Source organism: Panthera leo, chromosome A2 (assembly GCF_018350215.1).
Source record: "Panthera leo isolate Ple1 chromosome A2, P.leo_Ple1_pat1.1, whole genome shotgun sequence".
Taxonomy (NCBI): Eukaryota; Metazoa; Chordata; class Mammalia; order Carnivora; family Felidae; genus Panthera; species Panthera leo.
In genome coordinates this window covers 794,060-811,059 of record NC_056680.1, presented here as the reverse complement: position 1 = coordinate 811,059, position 17,000 = coordinate 794,060, and the positions used below count along the sequence as shown (strand labels likewise).

The window sequence follows — 17,000 nt, the reverse complement described above, 5'->3', positions numbered from 1 at the left end:
AGTCGGGTCGTTCGGGTGACCTGTGCCGCGGGACTCCGCTTACTCCCCGCCTGCCAGAAGTTCCCTTACTCGTCGTCGTAAAATTAAGTGAATGGAAGGAGTGAAGGAACTAGGTCGCAGGCAAACGGTACAAAACAAAACGTTTAAAATACAACTTCATCTCGCCCACTTTATAGTTTGCGAGGCATGTGGGCATCGGTGTCAATTCCAGTAGTCACCCGCTTGGAGTAGCTCAGTCCCCATTTGCAGATGGGAGAGGGAGGCCAGCAGGAGAGAAATGAGTGCGTGGTCCCAGGTAGCATCAGGCAGGCGTTGTGTTCCCCCACCTGGGAACCGTCCTCGTGCGCGGTTTTTGTTTTGCTTTGCTTTGCTTTGCTTTTTTGCAGGTCGAAAGAAATCAGTAGCACTTGGCAGGGACCGGTAGCCCATTGTGGGGGTCCCTGGGGAGCTGGACGGACATATCCAAGACATGTGGACATGAGTGCACTGGGGACAGGTGACGGGGAAGCAAACATGAGAGGCAGGGTGGCCTTGTCCGTCCAATGGGGCCAGCTCCACAACCCCACTTTGAGGAATTTATCCCCCCAATGTTGGCCCCACTGTGTGCACAGAGATGTCCCAGGAAGCTAACAGTCCGCTATTAAAATCAGAAAACTTGGAGGAAAAAAAAAAAACCCCACATGTCCATCTACTGGTGTCTGGATAAATAAACCATGAAGGGCATGAATGAAATACACAGGAAGTGGTTAAATGAAGGAAGCCAGACACAAACTTTTGAAAATAATATATTTTTAAAAATACAGACACTGGGGTGCCCAACTGGCTCAGTTGGTAGAACATGGGACCCTTGAACTCAGGTTTGAGAGTTCAAGCCCCACATTAGGTTTGGACCCTAATTAAAAACTACAACAAAAACATTAAAAGTACAGACACCAACCAGGAATAAAATAACTAAGACCCATGTATCTGCCACTGGAACAAATATATGTTAGTGTTACGTTTGCTTCATATCTTTTTAAACTGAACTAGCCAGCTGGATTTTTCCCTCCTTTCTGACTCATTTCCTCCCTCCCACCCCATAGCAAATGCTGTGACAAAAATGGGTATGTGGACACTTCTGAATTTACTCCTATGATTATGTGCATATTGAAGACACAAAATATGGTTTGGGTCCCTTTTTTATTGTAAAATACACATAACATAAAATGTAGCATTGTCACTATTTGTTTTATTTTTTTTTTTACGTTTATTTTTGAGAGAGAGAGAGAGAGACAGAGTGCCAGCGGGGAAGGGGCAGGGAGAGAGACAGAATCGGAAGCAGGCTATAGGGTCCAAGCTGTCAGCACAGAGCCCCATGTAGGGCTCGAACTCACCAACCACGAGATCATGACCTGAACTGAAGTCAGACATTTAACTGAGCCACCCAGGTGCCTCTAGCATTGTCACTATTTCTAAAGTGCACAGCTCAGTGGCACCAAGCACACTCTGTCATGCAGCTGCCCCCACCATCCGTCTCCAGAACTTCCCATGTCCCCAAACTGAGACTCTGTCCCCATGAAACATGGACTCCCCATCCCTGGCTCCCCCCATCTACTCTCTGTCTCTGTGGACGGGACTCCTCTAGGGACCCCCTGTGAGTGGGGTCGTGCAGGACGTGTCCTTCTGTGTCTGGCTTCTGTCACTGTGCACAGTGTCCTCTGGGTCCATCCACGTGGTGGCAGGCGGCAGGATGTCCTTCCATTTTATTTTATTTTATTTTATTTTATTTTATTTTATTTTATTTAAAAAAGTTTTATTTAGGGGCACCTGGGTGGCTCAGTCGGTTGAGCGTCTGACTTCGGCTCAGGTCATGATCTCACAGCTTGTGAGTTCGAGCCCCACGTCGGGCTCTGTGCTGACAGCTCGGAGCCTGGAGCCTACTTCGGATTTTGTGCCTCTCTCTCTCTCTCTGCCCCAACCCACTTGCATTCTGTCTCTGTCTCTTTCAAAAATAAATAAATATTTAAAAAAAAATTTTTTTTTAGTTTTATTTTAATTTTTTAATATTTATTTATTTTTGAGAGACGGAGACAGAGCATGAGCGGGGGAGGGGCAGAGAGAGAGGGAGACACAGAATCTGAAACAGGCTCCAGGCTCTGAGCTGTCAGCACAGAGCCCGACGCGGGGCTTGAACTCACGGACCACGAGATCATGACCTGAGCTGAAGTCGGACGCTCAACTGACTGAGCCCCCCAGGCGCCCCAATGCTTATTTATTTTTGAGAGAGCGAGAGCACGAGCGGGGCAGGGGCAGAAAGAGAGGGAGACACAGAATCCGAAGCAGGCTCCAGGCTCCGAGCTGTCAGCCCAGAGCCCGACGCGGGGCTCGAACTCACGGACCGCGAGATCATGACCTGAGCTGAAGTCGGACGCTCAACTGACTGAGCCACCCAGGCGCCCCAATGCTTATTTATTTTTGAGAGAGCGAGAGCACGAGCGGGGCAGGGGCAGAAAGAGAGGGAGACACAGAATCCGAAGCAGGCTCCAGGCTCCGAGCTGTCAGCCCAGAGCCCGACGCGGGGCTCCAACTGCGAAATCATGACCTGAGCTGCAGTTGTTCGCCCGGCCAACTTATCCACCCAGGCGCCCCCGGTCCCTTTTCACTCAAAAAGTATAATTTTGTATATAATACTATACACACACACACAAATACGGTGACAGGGACATTGCCTGGTAAAGCAGCTAGGCATGGGCCAGGAATCACGGGGAGAGTCCTGTCACAGCTGCCACGTGGCTTGTAGTAATCTCATTCACATATTGCTTATTTTTTACTTTAACTTTTTATTTTATTTTTTTAATTTTAAGTAGGTTCCATGCCCAATTTGGGGCTCAAACTCACGACCCTGACATCAAGAGTTGCATGTCCCACCGACCGAGCCAGCCAGGTGCCCCACTTATGCCTTATTCTTGTTCATCCCCCACAACAGGCTGTGAGCTCCAGGAGGGGCAGGATGGGACCACCAAAGCAAGGTACTCCATGTGTGTTTGACGAATGAATCTCGCTTCCCACGACCCATTCCTCTATAACGGGGCTGGTAGACTTTTTCTGTACAGAGCTAAATAGGAAATATTTTGGTTTTGTTGGCTGTAAGATCTTCATGGCGATGACTCACCTGTACTATTACAGCCAGAAAACTCCCGAGTCCTAATTCTAACAAGTGGAGACGGTTCTGTGCCAATAAAAGTATTTACCCACACGTAAATGTGAACGTCGTATGATTATCATGCGCTGTAAAATAATCTTCTTTTCATTTTTTTCCAGCCATTTAAAAACGTAAAAACCATTCTAAATTGTACCAAAACAACAGCAGGGGGATGCAACCTACAGGCTGATGCCAACTCTGTAACTTTTTTTTTTTTTTAATTTTTTTTTTTAACGTTTTTTATTTATTTTTGAGACAGAGAGAGACAGAGCACGAACGGGGGAGGAGCAGAGAGAGAGGGAGACACGGAATCGGAAGCAGGCTCCAGGCTCCGAGCCGTCAGCCCAGAGCCCGACGCGGGGCTCGAACTCACGGACCGCGAGATCGTGACCTGAGCTGAAGTCGGCCGCTTCACCGACTGAGCCACCCAGGCGCCCCTGTAACTTTTTTTTTTTTAATGTTTATTTATTTTTGAGAGAGACAGAGACAGAGTGCGAGTGGGGGAGGCGCAGCGAGAGGGGGAGACACAAAATCTGAAGCAGGCCACGGGCTCCAAGCTGTCAGCACGGCAGAGCCCGATGTGGGGTCTGAACCCACGAACCATGAGAAAATGACCTGAGCTGAAGTTGGTCGCTTAACTGACTGAACCACCCAGGCGCCCCCCCGACTGTATGACATTTGAAGGATTTGATCAAACGTTACTTTTCTAGTCAGAAATCTATATACTTCATATGTGTAATCTTTTAAGACTGTGGTCCGGAGTCAGACGCATCCTCCTCGTATCGTCTCTGCCACTGATTCACTGTACGGCCTCGAGGACGTCACTTTCCCTCTCTGATCCCAGGTCTGCAGGTGAGAACAGCACACCCTAGGGTCTCCCACGAAGGGCGGACACAAGGAAAGACCACGTGTCATTCACTCACCCACATGAGAGGGAACAAGCGTGGCCACCCCATTTGGGAGGAGAGGACTTGGAACGGAAAGCACTTGGCTAAGTTGCCAGGCAGACCGTACTGGGCCCGTGGCCGCTTTTGGGGATGGAGCTCGGGTTGCATCTCGGTGACCCCTGGGAGGTCCCTCCTCTCTGGGGACACTGAAGCCACGGGGAGGCTCCAAGCAGACTGCCTCTCATTGCTGTCACTTAGGGTCTGTGTAGGCAGCAGCCTGGGAGAATCCCCCCGTGATCCCTACTTCTTAGCATTCGTGGCCTTGTGTGACCCCTACCCTTGTGTGCCTGACTTCCAAGCAATACAGTATGTCCGGGTGAAGAGACACGACTTCTGTGATTGGATTCCAGACAATTCTGACATTGCAGATTCTCTCGTTGGTTCTAGTGAAGCATGCTGTCTGGTTGGGGAGGCTCATGTGGCCAGGGACTGAGGCCCTCCCACCAACAGCCCCAAAGCAACCGGCTGAGACCAACAGCCAGCCAGTGAGCTTGGAAGTGGATCCTTCCCTGCATGAGCCTTCAGAGGAGACCCCGGAACTGGCTGGCACCTTGCCTGCGGCATTGTGAGGGGTCGTGAAACGGAGGACCCGCTGAGCAGCACCTGGAGTCCTGACCCACAGAAACGGAGACAATAAACCGTGTGGCTTGAAGTGGCTACGTTTGGGGTAATTGGTTGCACAGCAATAGCTAGCAAATAGTAGCCTGCTTTCTCCCGCCTCAGGCAGGGCATCCCTTAAGCTGGGTGACATTTAGGGGCACCTGGGCGGCTCAGTCAGCTGAGCGTCAGACTCTCTTTCGGGTCAGGTTATGAGTCGTGGGATCCCGCGGCACGAGCCTCTCTCCCTCCCTCTGCCTCTCTACCTCACTCACTCGCTCTCTCTCCCTGCCTCTCAAATAAAAAAGAAAACAAAACTGGGTAACTATTAGCCAGTGCCATCTGTTTACACAGGATGCACAGGGCGCCTTTGGCCCAGTGGCCGCTAGAGGCCAATCAGACCTCCGTGCAAACCGCTCCCGGCTCCGCCCACCTGTCCCGGCCCCGCCCCTCCGGCCTGCGGGCCGCCCCGCCCCGCCCCCTCTGGCCTGCGGCCCCGCCCCGCCCCCGCCCCAGAAGGCCTCGCAGGGATCAGGCCCACGCGTCGCGAGCGCAGTCCAGTAGCTCGTCCCCGCCTCAGCATGAGCGTCCCCGCCGCGCCCCCCATCTTCGCCCCCGGCGAGAACTGCAGCCCCGCGTGGCAGATGGCGCCCGCGGCCTACGACGCGGCGGACATGCACCTGCAGATCCTGGGCAAGCCGGTGATGGAGCGCTGGGAGACCCCCTACATGCACGCGCTGGCGGCCGCCGCCTCCTCCAAAGGTAGCCGGGCACCCACTTGTAACCCGAGGCCGCAGGACGCTCAGATCCGGGGTCCAGCCGGGAGCCTCTCCGTGTCTCTGGTTTTCCCGCCTGTAAAATGAGGCTAGCGGGGAGCAACGGGGAAGTAAAGGGGGTGCTGCAGGCACGGGCTTGCACGCAGAAGGCGCCTCCTAAGTACCAGAAACTTCCAGATGGGGAAGGGTCTGGGTCGAGGGAATGGGCCCCACCATGGCGACCTCGGGCGGAGCTCAGCCGCTGTCTTCCCGTGAAGTCGGGGACGCGGTGGGCTATCCCCCCATGAGGTCGGGGGCGGCCAAGCGAGGGGGGTGGGGGAGCGCTGCCCAGGAGTTCCCAGAAGCCCCGCCCCGGCTACAAATAGCTCTGGGAGAGCTGAGGCTGCCAAACAGCTGTCCCGGTGGCCCTGTGCCTCGATCAGAGCCTGAGGGGTGCCGAGGGTTCCCCAGGTCCCCAGGGGCCAGGCATGGGTCCTCCAGGCCTTTGCACAAGCAGTGTCCCTGCGTGGTTGGGATGTTTCTATCACCCGTCTCTTGTCCAATGGGGACCACCTCCTCCCCAACTGTTGCAGGCCTCAGGCCTCAAACTCACCCCCCTTCTCCTGCAGAAACTTCATTGCAGGGGGCAGGAGGGGGAGGACAGAGAAAAGTAACCGAATCAAGAGATAAGCACCACCAGGGATCAAAGTCCAGGATCTGACCTCCCCACTGGGGCTGGGCCTAAAATCTGCTGCCCACGCCTCCCTGGCTTGCCACCCTCTCTGGCCCCTGGCCAGAGCCCACGCTGTTCCCTCTCAGGGCTAGTGTGTTCTGTGTCACCCTCCGCCTCTGCCCCACTTGTGCTCTCCTGTCCTTGTGGCAAACGTTTCTCTCTGCAAAGACCCTGCCCTCGGGCCCCCTCCTCCAGGCAGCTCCCCCAGCCCCAGCCCGGCGTGTGATGCTGGGATCTTTGCCCAGGGGGCCGGGTCCTGGAGGTGGGCTTCGGCATGGCGATCGCAGCTTCCAGGGTGCAAGAGGCCCCCATCGACGAACACTGGATCATCGAGTGCAATGATGGCGTCTTCCAGCGCCTCCAGGACTGGGCCCAGCGGCAGCCACACAAGGTGCCCGCCTCTGCCTGCACGTCCCCCCTCAGCACTACCCTGTGGGGTCGAGGCCCTTTCCTGGGAGGGGCTGGGGGCCCAGGCAGTGCAAAAATGGAGGAAGTGGTCTTCTCCCTTGGGAGCTCCTCAGCCCTCTCCCTTGCAGCAGGTGGGAAGATCCTGGACCCCTGTGACTCCCGATCTGTTTTCTGTTTCTCCCCCGCCCCAAGGTGGTTCCCTTGAAAGGCCTGTGGGAGGAGGTGGCCCCTACCCTGCCAGACGGCCACTTTGATGGTGAGGGGGCTTGGGGGCTGGGTGGGGGGGGGGGAGCCCCTGCCTCATTTTCCACCACTAGCCCCTTCCTTGGCCTGCAGAGGGACCCTCTAAGGAACACACGCTGCCAATGTTTCACTTGGGGGTACAGATCCAAGAGCCAGGGCCTGGCACTCGGCAGGTGTGTGGACAACTGAGCGGGACCCCGTTCCCAGAGGAGGCAGCACACTGAGCGCTGGGTGAAGCCTCTGGGGTCTAGTCTCCCTGTGCAGACGCTGCTGGTGAGGCTGCACCCGGCCCTGACCGTGTGGCCTGTGACTTCCTATGCAGGTATCCTGTATGACACCTACCCCCTGTCCGAGGAGACCTGGCATACCCACCAGTTCGCCTTCATCAAGGTGGGACCCGCTGGGTGGGATGGTCACCCCCCGGGGCTGAGCGGGGGAGGGGGGGGCCTGCCATTCGCACACAGGACCCCTCTTGCTGTTTCTCTGACCCGCTGGGATGCAGGAGGCCGCCCTGGGTGCTCCCTCCTGATCACTGTCCCCTGCCCAGGACCATGCCTTTCGCCTGCTGAAGCCCGGGGGCATTCTCACCTACTGCAACCTCACGTCGTGGGGGGAGCTGATGAAGTCTAAGTACTCGGACGTCAGCACCATGTTCCAGGTGCGGCAGCCTGGGGGCTCCCCGCGGGTCTCTGCCCCACCCCCGAGCCAGGCGGCAGCTGGAGTAGCTTGTGGCCCAGGGGGTGGTTCTTGACCTCAGGGGCCCATCTCTTGGGTGGAATGTGAGCTCCAGGAGGAAGTGTGTCAAGTTTCTCCCCAGCTGTAACACCTTCCTGGCTCCCCAGTGCCCTCGGGATACAGCCCGGCCCAGCTGGGATATAGCCCAGCCTCCCCACCCGGGCATCCCCCTCCCTCCGCCCTCCTCCACCCAGCGTGTCTTTATTGGTTTAGCCACGCCGTCTCGGCCTCGGCTCACGTTCTCCCTGCTGCCCGAGAGGATGCGCAGTAGGCAGCGGCTGGCACCCCATGACAGCAGGAAGCTGCTGCCCGAGTCGAGACCGCTGGAGATGCCCCCCCCAGACTGGGCTCCCTCCCGGGGGCCTTGGCAATTACAAACGCTGTGCCAGGAAGAGTGGGTGCCGTGGGGGTCTCGTGTGGCCTGGTGGCTCGCAGTGACCTGGCCTGTCTCTCCCGCCGCCAGGAGACACAGGTGCCAGCCCTGCTGGAAGCGGGCTTCAGGCGGGAGAACATCCACACGGAGGTGATGGAGTTGGTCCCACCGGCCGAGTGCCGCTACTACGCCTTCCCTCGCATGATCACGCCCCTGGTCACCAAGCACTGAGCCCGCCTGGGCCTCTGGCTTGACCACAGGGGGGCCGCAGTCCCATCCGCGTGCCCCACCCGGTGCCTTCGCAGCCGGGAGTGCAGGCTCTGGGCTCTCGTGGCCCTGGGTTCGAGTCCCGGCCCACACCCGCGGTGGGACGCAGGGCCAGCTTCCCTGACCTTCCCTGCAAGGGGATACCGCTACCTTCCTCTCAGGGGCACTGAGGGTAAAATAAACACTAACACTGGGCTTGCCCAGCACAGTGCGCCTCACCCGCACTCCCGTTTCCTTCTGCCCCCCAAAACCAAGAGCAGCGTGTGTTAAATGGATTTCTGGGGAGCCCCCGTGTCTCTGGGCCAGCACGTGACCCTCCTGGCGCCCAGGCCGGTGGACCGGAGTAGCCGTCAGAGCTCGAGAGCCCCTGCCTCCAGTCAGCAGCAGGGGGGTACGGACGGGGTGCAGAGCCGCATCGGGGCCACCGCGTCTCTGGTGCCACCGTCAGGCGGGGCCTTGAAGGAAAGCAAAGCCTGGAAGCCCAGCCTTGCTGGCGAGGACCCACACCACAGCCCGAGACGTGCCTCCCGAGGCCGGCCGCGCCCCGACTTTCCCACCCTCTGGCGCCCACGTGGCCACCCGCTGCCCTCCTCCGTGCCCCTCCACAGGCTCTCGGGCCCGTCCGCTCCCCTCCGTCGTCGGTCTCGGGGAGGCCACGCGCAGGGGCCCGGGCCGCTCCCACACCTCCCCGAGGCCCCACCGCCCACACGCGGCACGCAGAGAGGGTGGTGGCGAGGTGGGTGTAGCAGGTTTATTGGCCACGGTCAGGGCCGCCGCAGGGGCCGGGGGGGCCGGCACTACCTGCGGTACCAGACGCGGAGCCTCTTCTCCCGCTTGATCTTCTTCTGCAGCTGCAGGATGCCGTAGAGCAGGGCCTCAGCCGTGGGCGGGCAGCCTGCGTGGGGGGGTGTGCCTCAGTTTCCCTGTGGCAGGGAGGGGGGCCCCCTGGCCCTAGGCTATCCCGGACCAGCGACTGCATTGTAGACCCCGTGCCCATCCTCCCTGCCGGGGCCGCTGACCCTCGTTTTCTACCGCTGCTCGGCAGGGGGTGCCTGAGCCAGGATGCAAGTCAAAGGGCCTCGCCGAGGGCTGCAGAGCCGGGTCCAGGCGAAGGGTGAGGCGGGGCCCCCGCTCCAGTACCGGCTTTCGTCGGTACTGCCTGGGCGGCGGGTCTGGCCCATCACGGGGCAGGAGCCAGCAAGATGGGCGGTGCCCGGATCCTGACCCTGGCCTCCAAGCCCTGGCCAGTGGGGAGGCCGGGGCCACCCCTCCTGGGCCAAGCCGCCCTGCCCGCTATTGCCACGACCCGGCTCAGAGACCCCTGGCGGGACACGTGCGGCCTGCCTCCTGACCCTGGGTCACACTCACCTGGTGGCGGGCCCTTCAAAGAGTGGGCGGGGGCGGGCAGGGAGGCCCATATGGTCCACAGACCGACGGGCAGCCCCGGAGAAAGGCTCCCCTACAGTCCCTGTGCCCAGCAGGGGAACTGACCGGGGCCCGGCCCCTGGCCCGCGGGGGGGTCCTACGTGCCCTCCCTACCAGACCGGCTCCGTCCCCCCGGCCTGGGGGCTGCCCGGGGCCCGGCGTGGAGGTCCGCAGAATGCGAAACGAATCAACACCATGTCACGGTGAACTCGACTCCAACGTCAAAACCCCTTCCTCTGCCTCGTGAGATGCCAGGCGGGACTTCGGCTTCTCGGGGGACGTGGAATTGCGGCCTTGAGCACCCCTGCTCTGCGGACACTCGGGCCGGGTGTTCGGTGCCGGCACTGAGCCCGTCCGCAGGCTACGCACCGACCCCTGACCTCCAACCACCGGCGGGGAGGATGCCTGGGGCCCACGGGTGGCCAGGTAACACACAGGACGCCAGTGACTGTGCACCTGAGACAAACAGTCAGTGCTTCTCCAGTGTCCGTGTACCACACGCGTCGTAGGAGACGTACTTACTGACGCCAAGAAAACTATTACTCGTTTCCCGACAGATATCAAGAGGGGGGGGGGGGGCCCTGGATTTTTATTTCCTGAATCTGGCCACCCCGGCAATCTGGGGCCAGGGGAGTCTCGCTCTCCTTGGCGAGAATGAGAACCGTGCACACGGTTCCCTTATTTTTGGCTGTTTTTCTGGTCTTGTACACGAAATGTAGTTTAAAGCTGGCAGGTGCCTGCAGCCCCCACCCCCCGCCGGCTCAGGCCAGGCTTCGGCAGCAGCCTGCTCCAACATCTGGATACAAGCCAAGACTCTTCGGGTGGGGAGACCTTCGAGGGGCAGGGGAGGGGGAGGCCGGGGATTCACCCTTCTGCCTGGACCAAAATCTGACCCTCCTTTTGATGGGGGAGCCCACTGTCTCTGGAGTGCAGGCGCCCCATGGAGCGGGAGGGTGTGGGCAGGGCTCTGCCGCGGGGGCCGCGGGGGCCTACCTGGGACGTAGATGTCCACGGGCACGATGCGGTCACAGCCCCTCACGACGGAGTACGAGTAGTGGTAGTAGCCGCCTCCGTTGGCACAGCTGCAGGGGGGGCACGTGAGGGCCACGCTGGCCACCCCGGCCTGCCCTCCCTACCCGCCCCCCCCCAATCACGGCGGCCTTCCAGGGCACACAGGCGTCAGGAGCGGGCAGGAGTGCGGGGTGGAGGCACAGAAAACAGAATGGCCACCTGACGCCTCCTGCGGGATCAGGCAGAGCAGAAGCAAACGGGCGGACCCCAAACACACGCCGCTCTGGGAGGGGACCAGACACGAGAGGCCACACGGGGTGTGAGTCCGCGTGTGTGAAACGTCCAGAACGGGCTCATCGGGGACAGGAAGGGGGGCTCGTGGGGGCCGGGGAGGGGGACAGGGTTTCTTTCTGGGCCGATCGAATGTTCTGGGATTAGAGAGAATCACGGACCCGCGCACGGTAACAGGATGAACTTAAGGCGGCTCGACTCAAGAGCTGAGTGACGCGACCGCCTGACGACGCAAGGAAGGCGGTCAGTGGGCGGCACGCGGAGAGGCGAGGAGGCGGAGCGCGCACGGGGCAGGCCGAGGCAGGCACAGACAGAACGGGAGCGACTGCGCGGACGGGAGGGACGTTGTGGGGCGGGCAGCGGGCGCAGACCCCGGGGCTCCAGGACCGCGACGGCGGGTAGCGGGCACAGAGCGGCGGGAGGCGCGCCGGCGCTCACCTGCCCATGGACACGACGTAGCGAGGCTCCGGCATCTGGTCGTAGACCTGGAGGAGACGGCAGGGTGTGGGTGCGGCTCGGGCCGGGGCGGGGGGGCGGGCCGCGGGGCCAGGCCTACCTTGCGCAGGGCCGGGGCCATCTTGTTGGTGAGCGTGCCGGCCACGATCATGACGTCCGCCTGGCGCGGGCTGGCGCGGAAGACCACGCCGAAGCGGTCCATGTCGTAGCGGGGCGCCGCCATGTGCATCATCTCCACGGCGCAGCAGGCCAGGCCGAAGGTCATGGGCCACAGGGAACTCTGCCGGGGGCCGGCGCGGTCAGCCCGGGAAGGGCGCGGCACGGCATGCCAGCCACGCCGCCCCCCTGCCCTCCACCACGTGACCTCCGGTGCCGGTCACTGGCCCAGTGTGCCCTCCAGGAAGGTGAAGTGAGCCACCCCGGGGCGGGGGGGGAAGGGGGGGGGGCGCAGCGCTTCCTCTGTCTGCCCAGTCGGGGACCGGGACGTGGCCCCCACTGCCCGCTCCGTGCTAATACAGGTGGCAGGGCTTAGGCCACACAGCAGGCCGACCCTGACAGCATCGCGGGGTTCCACCGCCACGAGCAACGCCGCGCGGGGCACCTCCGTGCTGTGGCTGCAGGCCCTGGCAGAACGTTCGCCGTGGCCCCACTCTTACACACAGACGGAAACAGCGGGGGACTCTTAACGGTGGCCTGCCCCTGGACACCCCCGGCACACCAAGAGGAGCTACTGTCCTGCGAAACAGGTGGTCAGTCCTGGGGGCGGGGGAGGGTGTTCAGGCTTTTCCCAGGAAGGAGCCCCTGTTCTTGGCCTGCACAACGTTCCCAATTACAAAAATCACTCCTACATTAGAAGAGAAAAGAGGGAGGGTGGGGCGCCTGGGCAGCTAAGTCAGCCAAGAGTCCAACTCTCGCCTTCGGCTCAGGTCACGATCTCAGTTTGTGAGTTCAAGCCCCGTGCCAGGCTCTGCGCTGACAAGGCGGGTCCTGCTTGGGGTTCTCACTCTCTGCCCCTCCTCCACTCGGTCTCCCTCTGCCTCTCTCAAGATAAATAAGCTTTAAAGAAAAATTAAAAAAAAAAAAGAAGAAGAACGAACAGAAACAGAAAAACTACAGAGGGCAGGCAGGCCATCCTCTCTGGGGGCCAAGGGAGGGACCAGGAAGCAGGGCAGGGGCACCGAGAGGACATCGGGGCCAGGAGCAGCCAGGGGCAGGTGTGCACGTGTGCACGCACACGCGGCAGGAGGCCCGAGGGACGGAGGAGGGGGCGGGGGCTCACCCGGCGGGCCCAGTTGATGAGGTCGTCCAGCTTGGCCACCACATACTCGCCCCGGCTGCTGGGAAGCGCGGTGGGTTTGGGGACCACAGCTCCAGCCTTGGACACAGCGGGCTGGGTGCTGGACACAGAACACAGAGTGCAGGGGAGGGAGGGGACGTCAGCCAGGCGGGCATCCAGACAGCCTGCAGCCCAGAGCAGCCTCTCAGAGGGCAGCACCAAGCTGGCCCCCAGCATCCGGGCAGCCAGGCCGGGGGCAGGACGTGCGTGCCGAGCGAAGCAATGAAATGAAGGGCCCTTCTGGTCTGGGGACGCGCGGCCGGAGTCTCAGGCGCGCCCTGAGGGCGGGGACCGTGCTGTATCACCCTCCTGGGCGGAGGGAGGGGCTGGAGTCACCATGGGCAGCTGCCGTGCCAAGGGGAGGCTTTCGGGTGTGTGCAGGTGCCCAGGAAGGCTGGCCTCACCTGCTGGGGCTGTCAGCGGCCACGCTCGAATGGACACTTCGACCCTGCAGAGCCACGCCCACACCGGAGCTGCGGGGAGAGGGGGTGCACGTGAAGAGGAGCCTGGGGTGCCCCGTGACGCTGTCACAGGGGCCACACTAAGGGGGAAACTTCACCCGGGGCCAAATCTGGCCCTCTGCCTGTTTTTGTAAATAAAGTTTTATTGAGTGGCCACCACATCCACCCATTCCTGCTTTTTGGCAGCCCTTTTCACAAAGGCCGAGCTGAGTGGTCTCCACAGAGACAACCTGGCCCTTCGTGGAAAAAGTCTGCTGAGCCCTGGGCTACAAAGTATCTGGTTTTCGTCTTATACTTCTCTCATTTTCCCCTTTACTTCACGCTGAGTGTGTATTTTATCCCCAGGAAAACGTCCTTATCGAAACAGGGCAAACTCAGCCCAAATCCGTGTGCTTCTCAAAGCCTCCCAGCTCCCTCCATTAGGAAGAGCCTCTCCTTAGACTGGCCACGTCCCGGGTCCCATGGCACTGGAGGTTTGACTTCCGGGCTCCGTCCACCAAGAGGGCACGGTGGCCACCTGCCTCCCTGTCCTAAGGAGGCCTACCCGAGGCTGCGATCTGAGCAGATGCGCCAGACGCCTTCCCGCAACAGGCAACAAGCGAGTGGTGACGGAACCCGGGCAGGCAGGTGCGGGTCTGAGCGACGGCTCTGCCGCCACGTGGACGGTCCCCACTGAGGGGCCTGAACCCCACCTGCCGCGGGACACCGTCAGCCCCAGGGCTGCCCGGCTCACTGTGTGACCTTCAGCAGCTGGGCCCCCTGCCTGATGCTGCTGAAGGGCGTCCCAGCTCCGAGGTGCTCTGACCCACCCCCTGCCCCTCCCCTGGCCCCACTGAACCCTCCGTGTCAGGGCCTTGAGGTGGGGGAGGGACACACAGACACTCACCGCAGAGCAAGGATCTGGCGGAGCAGGCCGGGAGCTGCAGAGAGAACCATGCGGTGGAGGCGATGAGCCCAGGCAGCAACACTGGCAGTAAACCCGGGACCTAGATGGGCCTGCAGGGTCCGGCCTCCAGGAGCTTCCCCACAAGTTCCCCCCGCCTGGCGTTTCCTTCCTCTTACCCTTGGTCTATCTAAATTCCACTTAACAAACCCTTGCGAAGAGAGGTCGTTCAGAATATGAGCCACACGGTGTCACTGCCCTGCTCGATACCCCAAGCCCTGAACGAAAAGCCAAACCACACCAGGACCATCCTCCCTTTCCTCAAGCACGTCAGCGTCCCTCCTGCCCCAGGGCCTTTGCACTTGCGGCTTCCGCCGCCTGGAGCACCCTGCCCCACACGTGCACTTGGCCAGCGCTTCCTACGGACAGGCTTCAGGTCTACACCAGCCCCCCAGACTCCCTAGATCCTGTCACCCTGTTGCGTCTCCATGTATGTGTTGTGCGGTGCCTGTCTCTCCCGAGATGCGGCTTCCCTGGGGTCCTGTGACTTGGTGCCCCACAAGTGTGCGCGAGTAAACAAATCCGCAGACACCAGCGAGGCTCCGGCCCCGGGCGGGGCTCTGAGGTTTCGGAGGCTGGGCCCGAAGACCAAGCTAACCGCCGGGACTCCCCGGCGGGCCGCCTCTCTCTGTGCCTCGGTTTCCTCAGTTGGAGACTGAGGGCTCTGGATAAGCTCACAGCGCAGTAAACGCCCTTCCCCCCTCAGGCGCCGCCAGATCTCGCCGTTCGGCCCTTGGACCACGAACGCACCACCCGGGTTTCGAAACAGAGTCCTGACTCTGTGTCTCCGCGCAACCGCCTTCCTTCGCGCTATGACTTCTGTCCTGTGCGTTCAACCCCTAATCCGGGGACGGGGGTCTCTGCAGCGGGACGGGCTGGACACCGGTCCCCGCCCGGCCGGACCGCGTGCCTGTTTCCTCGCCGTCCCCGCGCCGCTCCCCTCCCGGGACCCGGAGGGGCAGCCCCGCGACCCCGCGACCCCCGACGCACTCACCCGCCAGCGCCGCCATGTTGGCCTCGGCCTTCAAACAACCCCTGCGGTCCGTCCGCCTTAGCGCTCCGGGTCTCCGGGGCCGTCTCCCAAAGCGGCTCGGCCGGGCCGCGGAAGCGAGGAGCCGGGCCTGGGACGTTCCGCCCGCGCGGACTTCCTCCTGACGCGTGCCGCCAGACACCCCACGCGGGACGGGCTGACGCGCGGGGTGGGGGTGGGGGTGGGGGTGGGGCGCGCGGCGCGAGGAGCGTCCCGGCAAAAGCAGGGGCGTCGCTCGCCGTCTCCTTACCTCAGGAACAAAAGTCCAAAAGTGCGTCCCTGGGTGGGCTCGAACCACCAACCTTTCGGTTAACAGCCGAACGCGCTAACCGATTGCGCCACAGAGACGGCGCTGCCGCCCGGCGCCCCGCGAGGCTTTATGAGGCGCGCGCGGCCGGGACGCAAGGCGCCGGCCGAAGCGGCGCGCGGGCGGCGCGGTGCGGCGCGGCGCGGGGGAGGACTCCGGGTGAGAGCGGCCCCTGCCGCCCCGCCGAAATAGCTCAGTTGGGAGAGCGTTAGACTGAAGATCTAAAGGTCCCTGGTTCGATCCCGGGTTTCGGCAGCCGTTTTGACGGCCCTGCAGAGAGGGAAGCCCCCTCTGCTTGGCGGGCGGGGAGCTGCTTCCGCCCACCACCACCCCCATGTCACCCCGGGCCAGCGTGGGTGGGACACAACCCAAAACGGGACCCTCCCAACCCTTGCCCCACCCCCCGGACCGTGATTCCAGCCCATTCGGTCAAAACCCACCAGAGTTCGCAAAGACACTTGCCGCTTGCGTGTCACTTAATTCTTAAGATCCTTCTGCTGGACTTTCCACTTGGGGACGCAGGCTCACACGTGCAAGCGCAGGGGAGCAGCACAGGGGAGCAGCAGGCTGGCCTCCAGGCAGGACAAGTCGGTCGGGTCCTGGAGCCCCCGCTGGGGCCGGTCAGGAGTGCCGGGCACAGCCAGCAGGTCTGGCTCCAACGGGGAGCTCCAGGCCCCTTCCCATTTCCTTCCCACCACCCACTAGCCTGTGGAGCTGGATTGCTTTTTAAATCTAAATAAACTTTGCATTTCAGAATAATTTTAGGCACGGAAGTCTCCAACACAGAGTTCCCACGTACCCAACACCCAGTCCCCTGTCAGCACCTGCGGCAATTCGTGAGCCAAAGTGAACACAGGTAGTATTCATGGAAGTCTGGGCCTCATTCAAGTTTCATTTTCCTGGAACGTCCTTGCCCCGCGAGCGAGGAGAGCAAGGGAGGAGAGCGAGCCACCCGGAGCGGAGCCCCAGCCCATGTGACGGCTACCCCATGAGACGCCAGGGTCATGGCCAGCCTGCTCTTGGGTTTCCAATCCACCACTAGGTCCTGGGGTACTCCGTTATTCAAGAGAGGGCACCCGCAGGGGCAGAGGGCATGCGAGGCTGGTCGATGGAGGGGGAGGGGAGGTGCCCCCCCCCCCCAGAGCCTGATGGAGAACCCCCCCCACAAGGGCAGGCCGGCAGGGGGAGCAGAACCTGGAGCCGGCAGGGAACTGTGAATTGGGGATCGGGGCACCCGGGACGGTGGGGGATGGGCAGTTTCTGGAGCAGACGTTCAGATTCTTACCCCGTACACGGCACATGACTTTTGTTTTTTGTAAAGTTTATTTGTTTTGAGAGAGAGTGGGGGACGGACAGAGACAGAAGACAGAGGATTCCAAGCAGGCTCCGTGCTGTCACCTCAGAGCCCCACGCAGGGCTCGAATCAATACGAACCCTGGGACCGGGCCTAAGCCAAAATCAAGGGTCAGGTGCTTAACTGACTGAGCCATCCAGGCGCCCT

At 61.3% G+C, this 17,000-nt stretch overlaps 2 protein-coding genes and 2 non-coding genes across 5 annotated transcripts; 2 read left to right on the top strand and 2 right to left on the bottom strand.

The window, feature by feature from the left end:
* The first annotated feature begins 5,243 nt into the window (after nt 1-5,243).
* GAMT (guanidinoacetate N-methyltransferase) lies at nt 5,244-8,457 on the top strand. The gene is made up of 6 exons (XM_042927821.1): nt 5,244-5,487; nt 6,459-6,604; nt 6,814-6,877; nt 7,187-7,254; nt 7,412-7,522; nt 8,063-8,457. The coding sequence occupies exons 1-6, from the start codon at nt 5,307-5,309 to the stop codon at nt 8,201-8,203; spliced, it is 711 nt and encodes a 236-aa protein (XP_042783755.1). The 5' UTR covers nt 5,244-5,306; the 3' UTR covers nt 8,204-8,457.
* Nucleotides 8,458-8,976: 519 nt separating this feature from the next.
* On the bottom strand, nt 8,977-15,249 carry NDUFS7 (NADH:ubiquinone oxidoreductase core subunit S7). Of its 2 annotated transcripts, XM_042927824.1 has the most exons (8): nt 15,157-15,249; nt 14,106-14,139; nt 13,163-13,231; nt 12,702-12,819; nt 11,523-11,702; nt 11,405-11,451; nt 10,658-10,746; nt 8,977-9,134 (listed from the first exon to the last, which is right to left on the bottom strand). In XM_042927824.1, the coding sequence occupies exons 1-8, from the start codon at nt 15,170-15,172 to the stop codon at nt 9,037-9,039; spliced, it is 651 nt and encodes a 216-aa protein (XP_042783758.1). In that variant the 5' UTR covers nt 15,173-15,249; the 3' UTR covers nt 8,977-9,036. The 2 variants fall into 2 exon arrangements, with proteins under 2 accessions (XP_042783758.1, XP_042783759.1); XM_042927825.1 differs by lacking the exon at nt 15,157-15,249 and having other exon boundaries at nt 14,106-14,170.
* Nucleotides 15,250-15,466: 217 nt separating this feature from the next.
* Nucleotides 15,467-15,540, bottom strand: TRNAN-GUU. Its single transcript has one exon. It is a non-coding gene; the product is annotated as a tRNA-Asn (tRNA).
* A 141-nt stretch (nt 15,541-15,681) lies between these two features.
* On the top strand, nt 15,682-15,754 carry TRNAF-GAA. Its single transcript has one exon. It is a non-coding gene; the product is annotated as a tRNA-Phe (tRNA).
* Nucleotides 15,755-17,000: the final 1,246 nt, after the last annotated feature.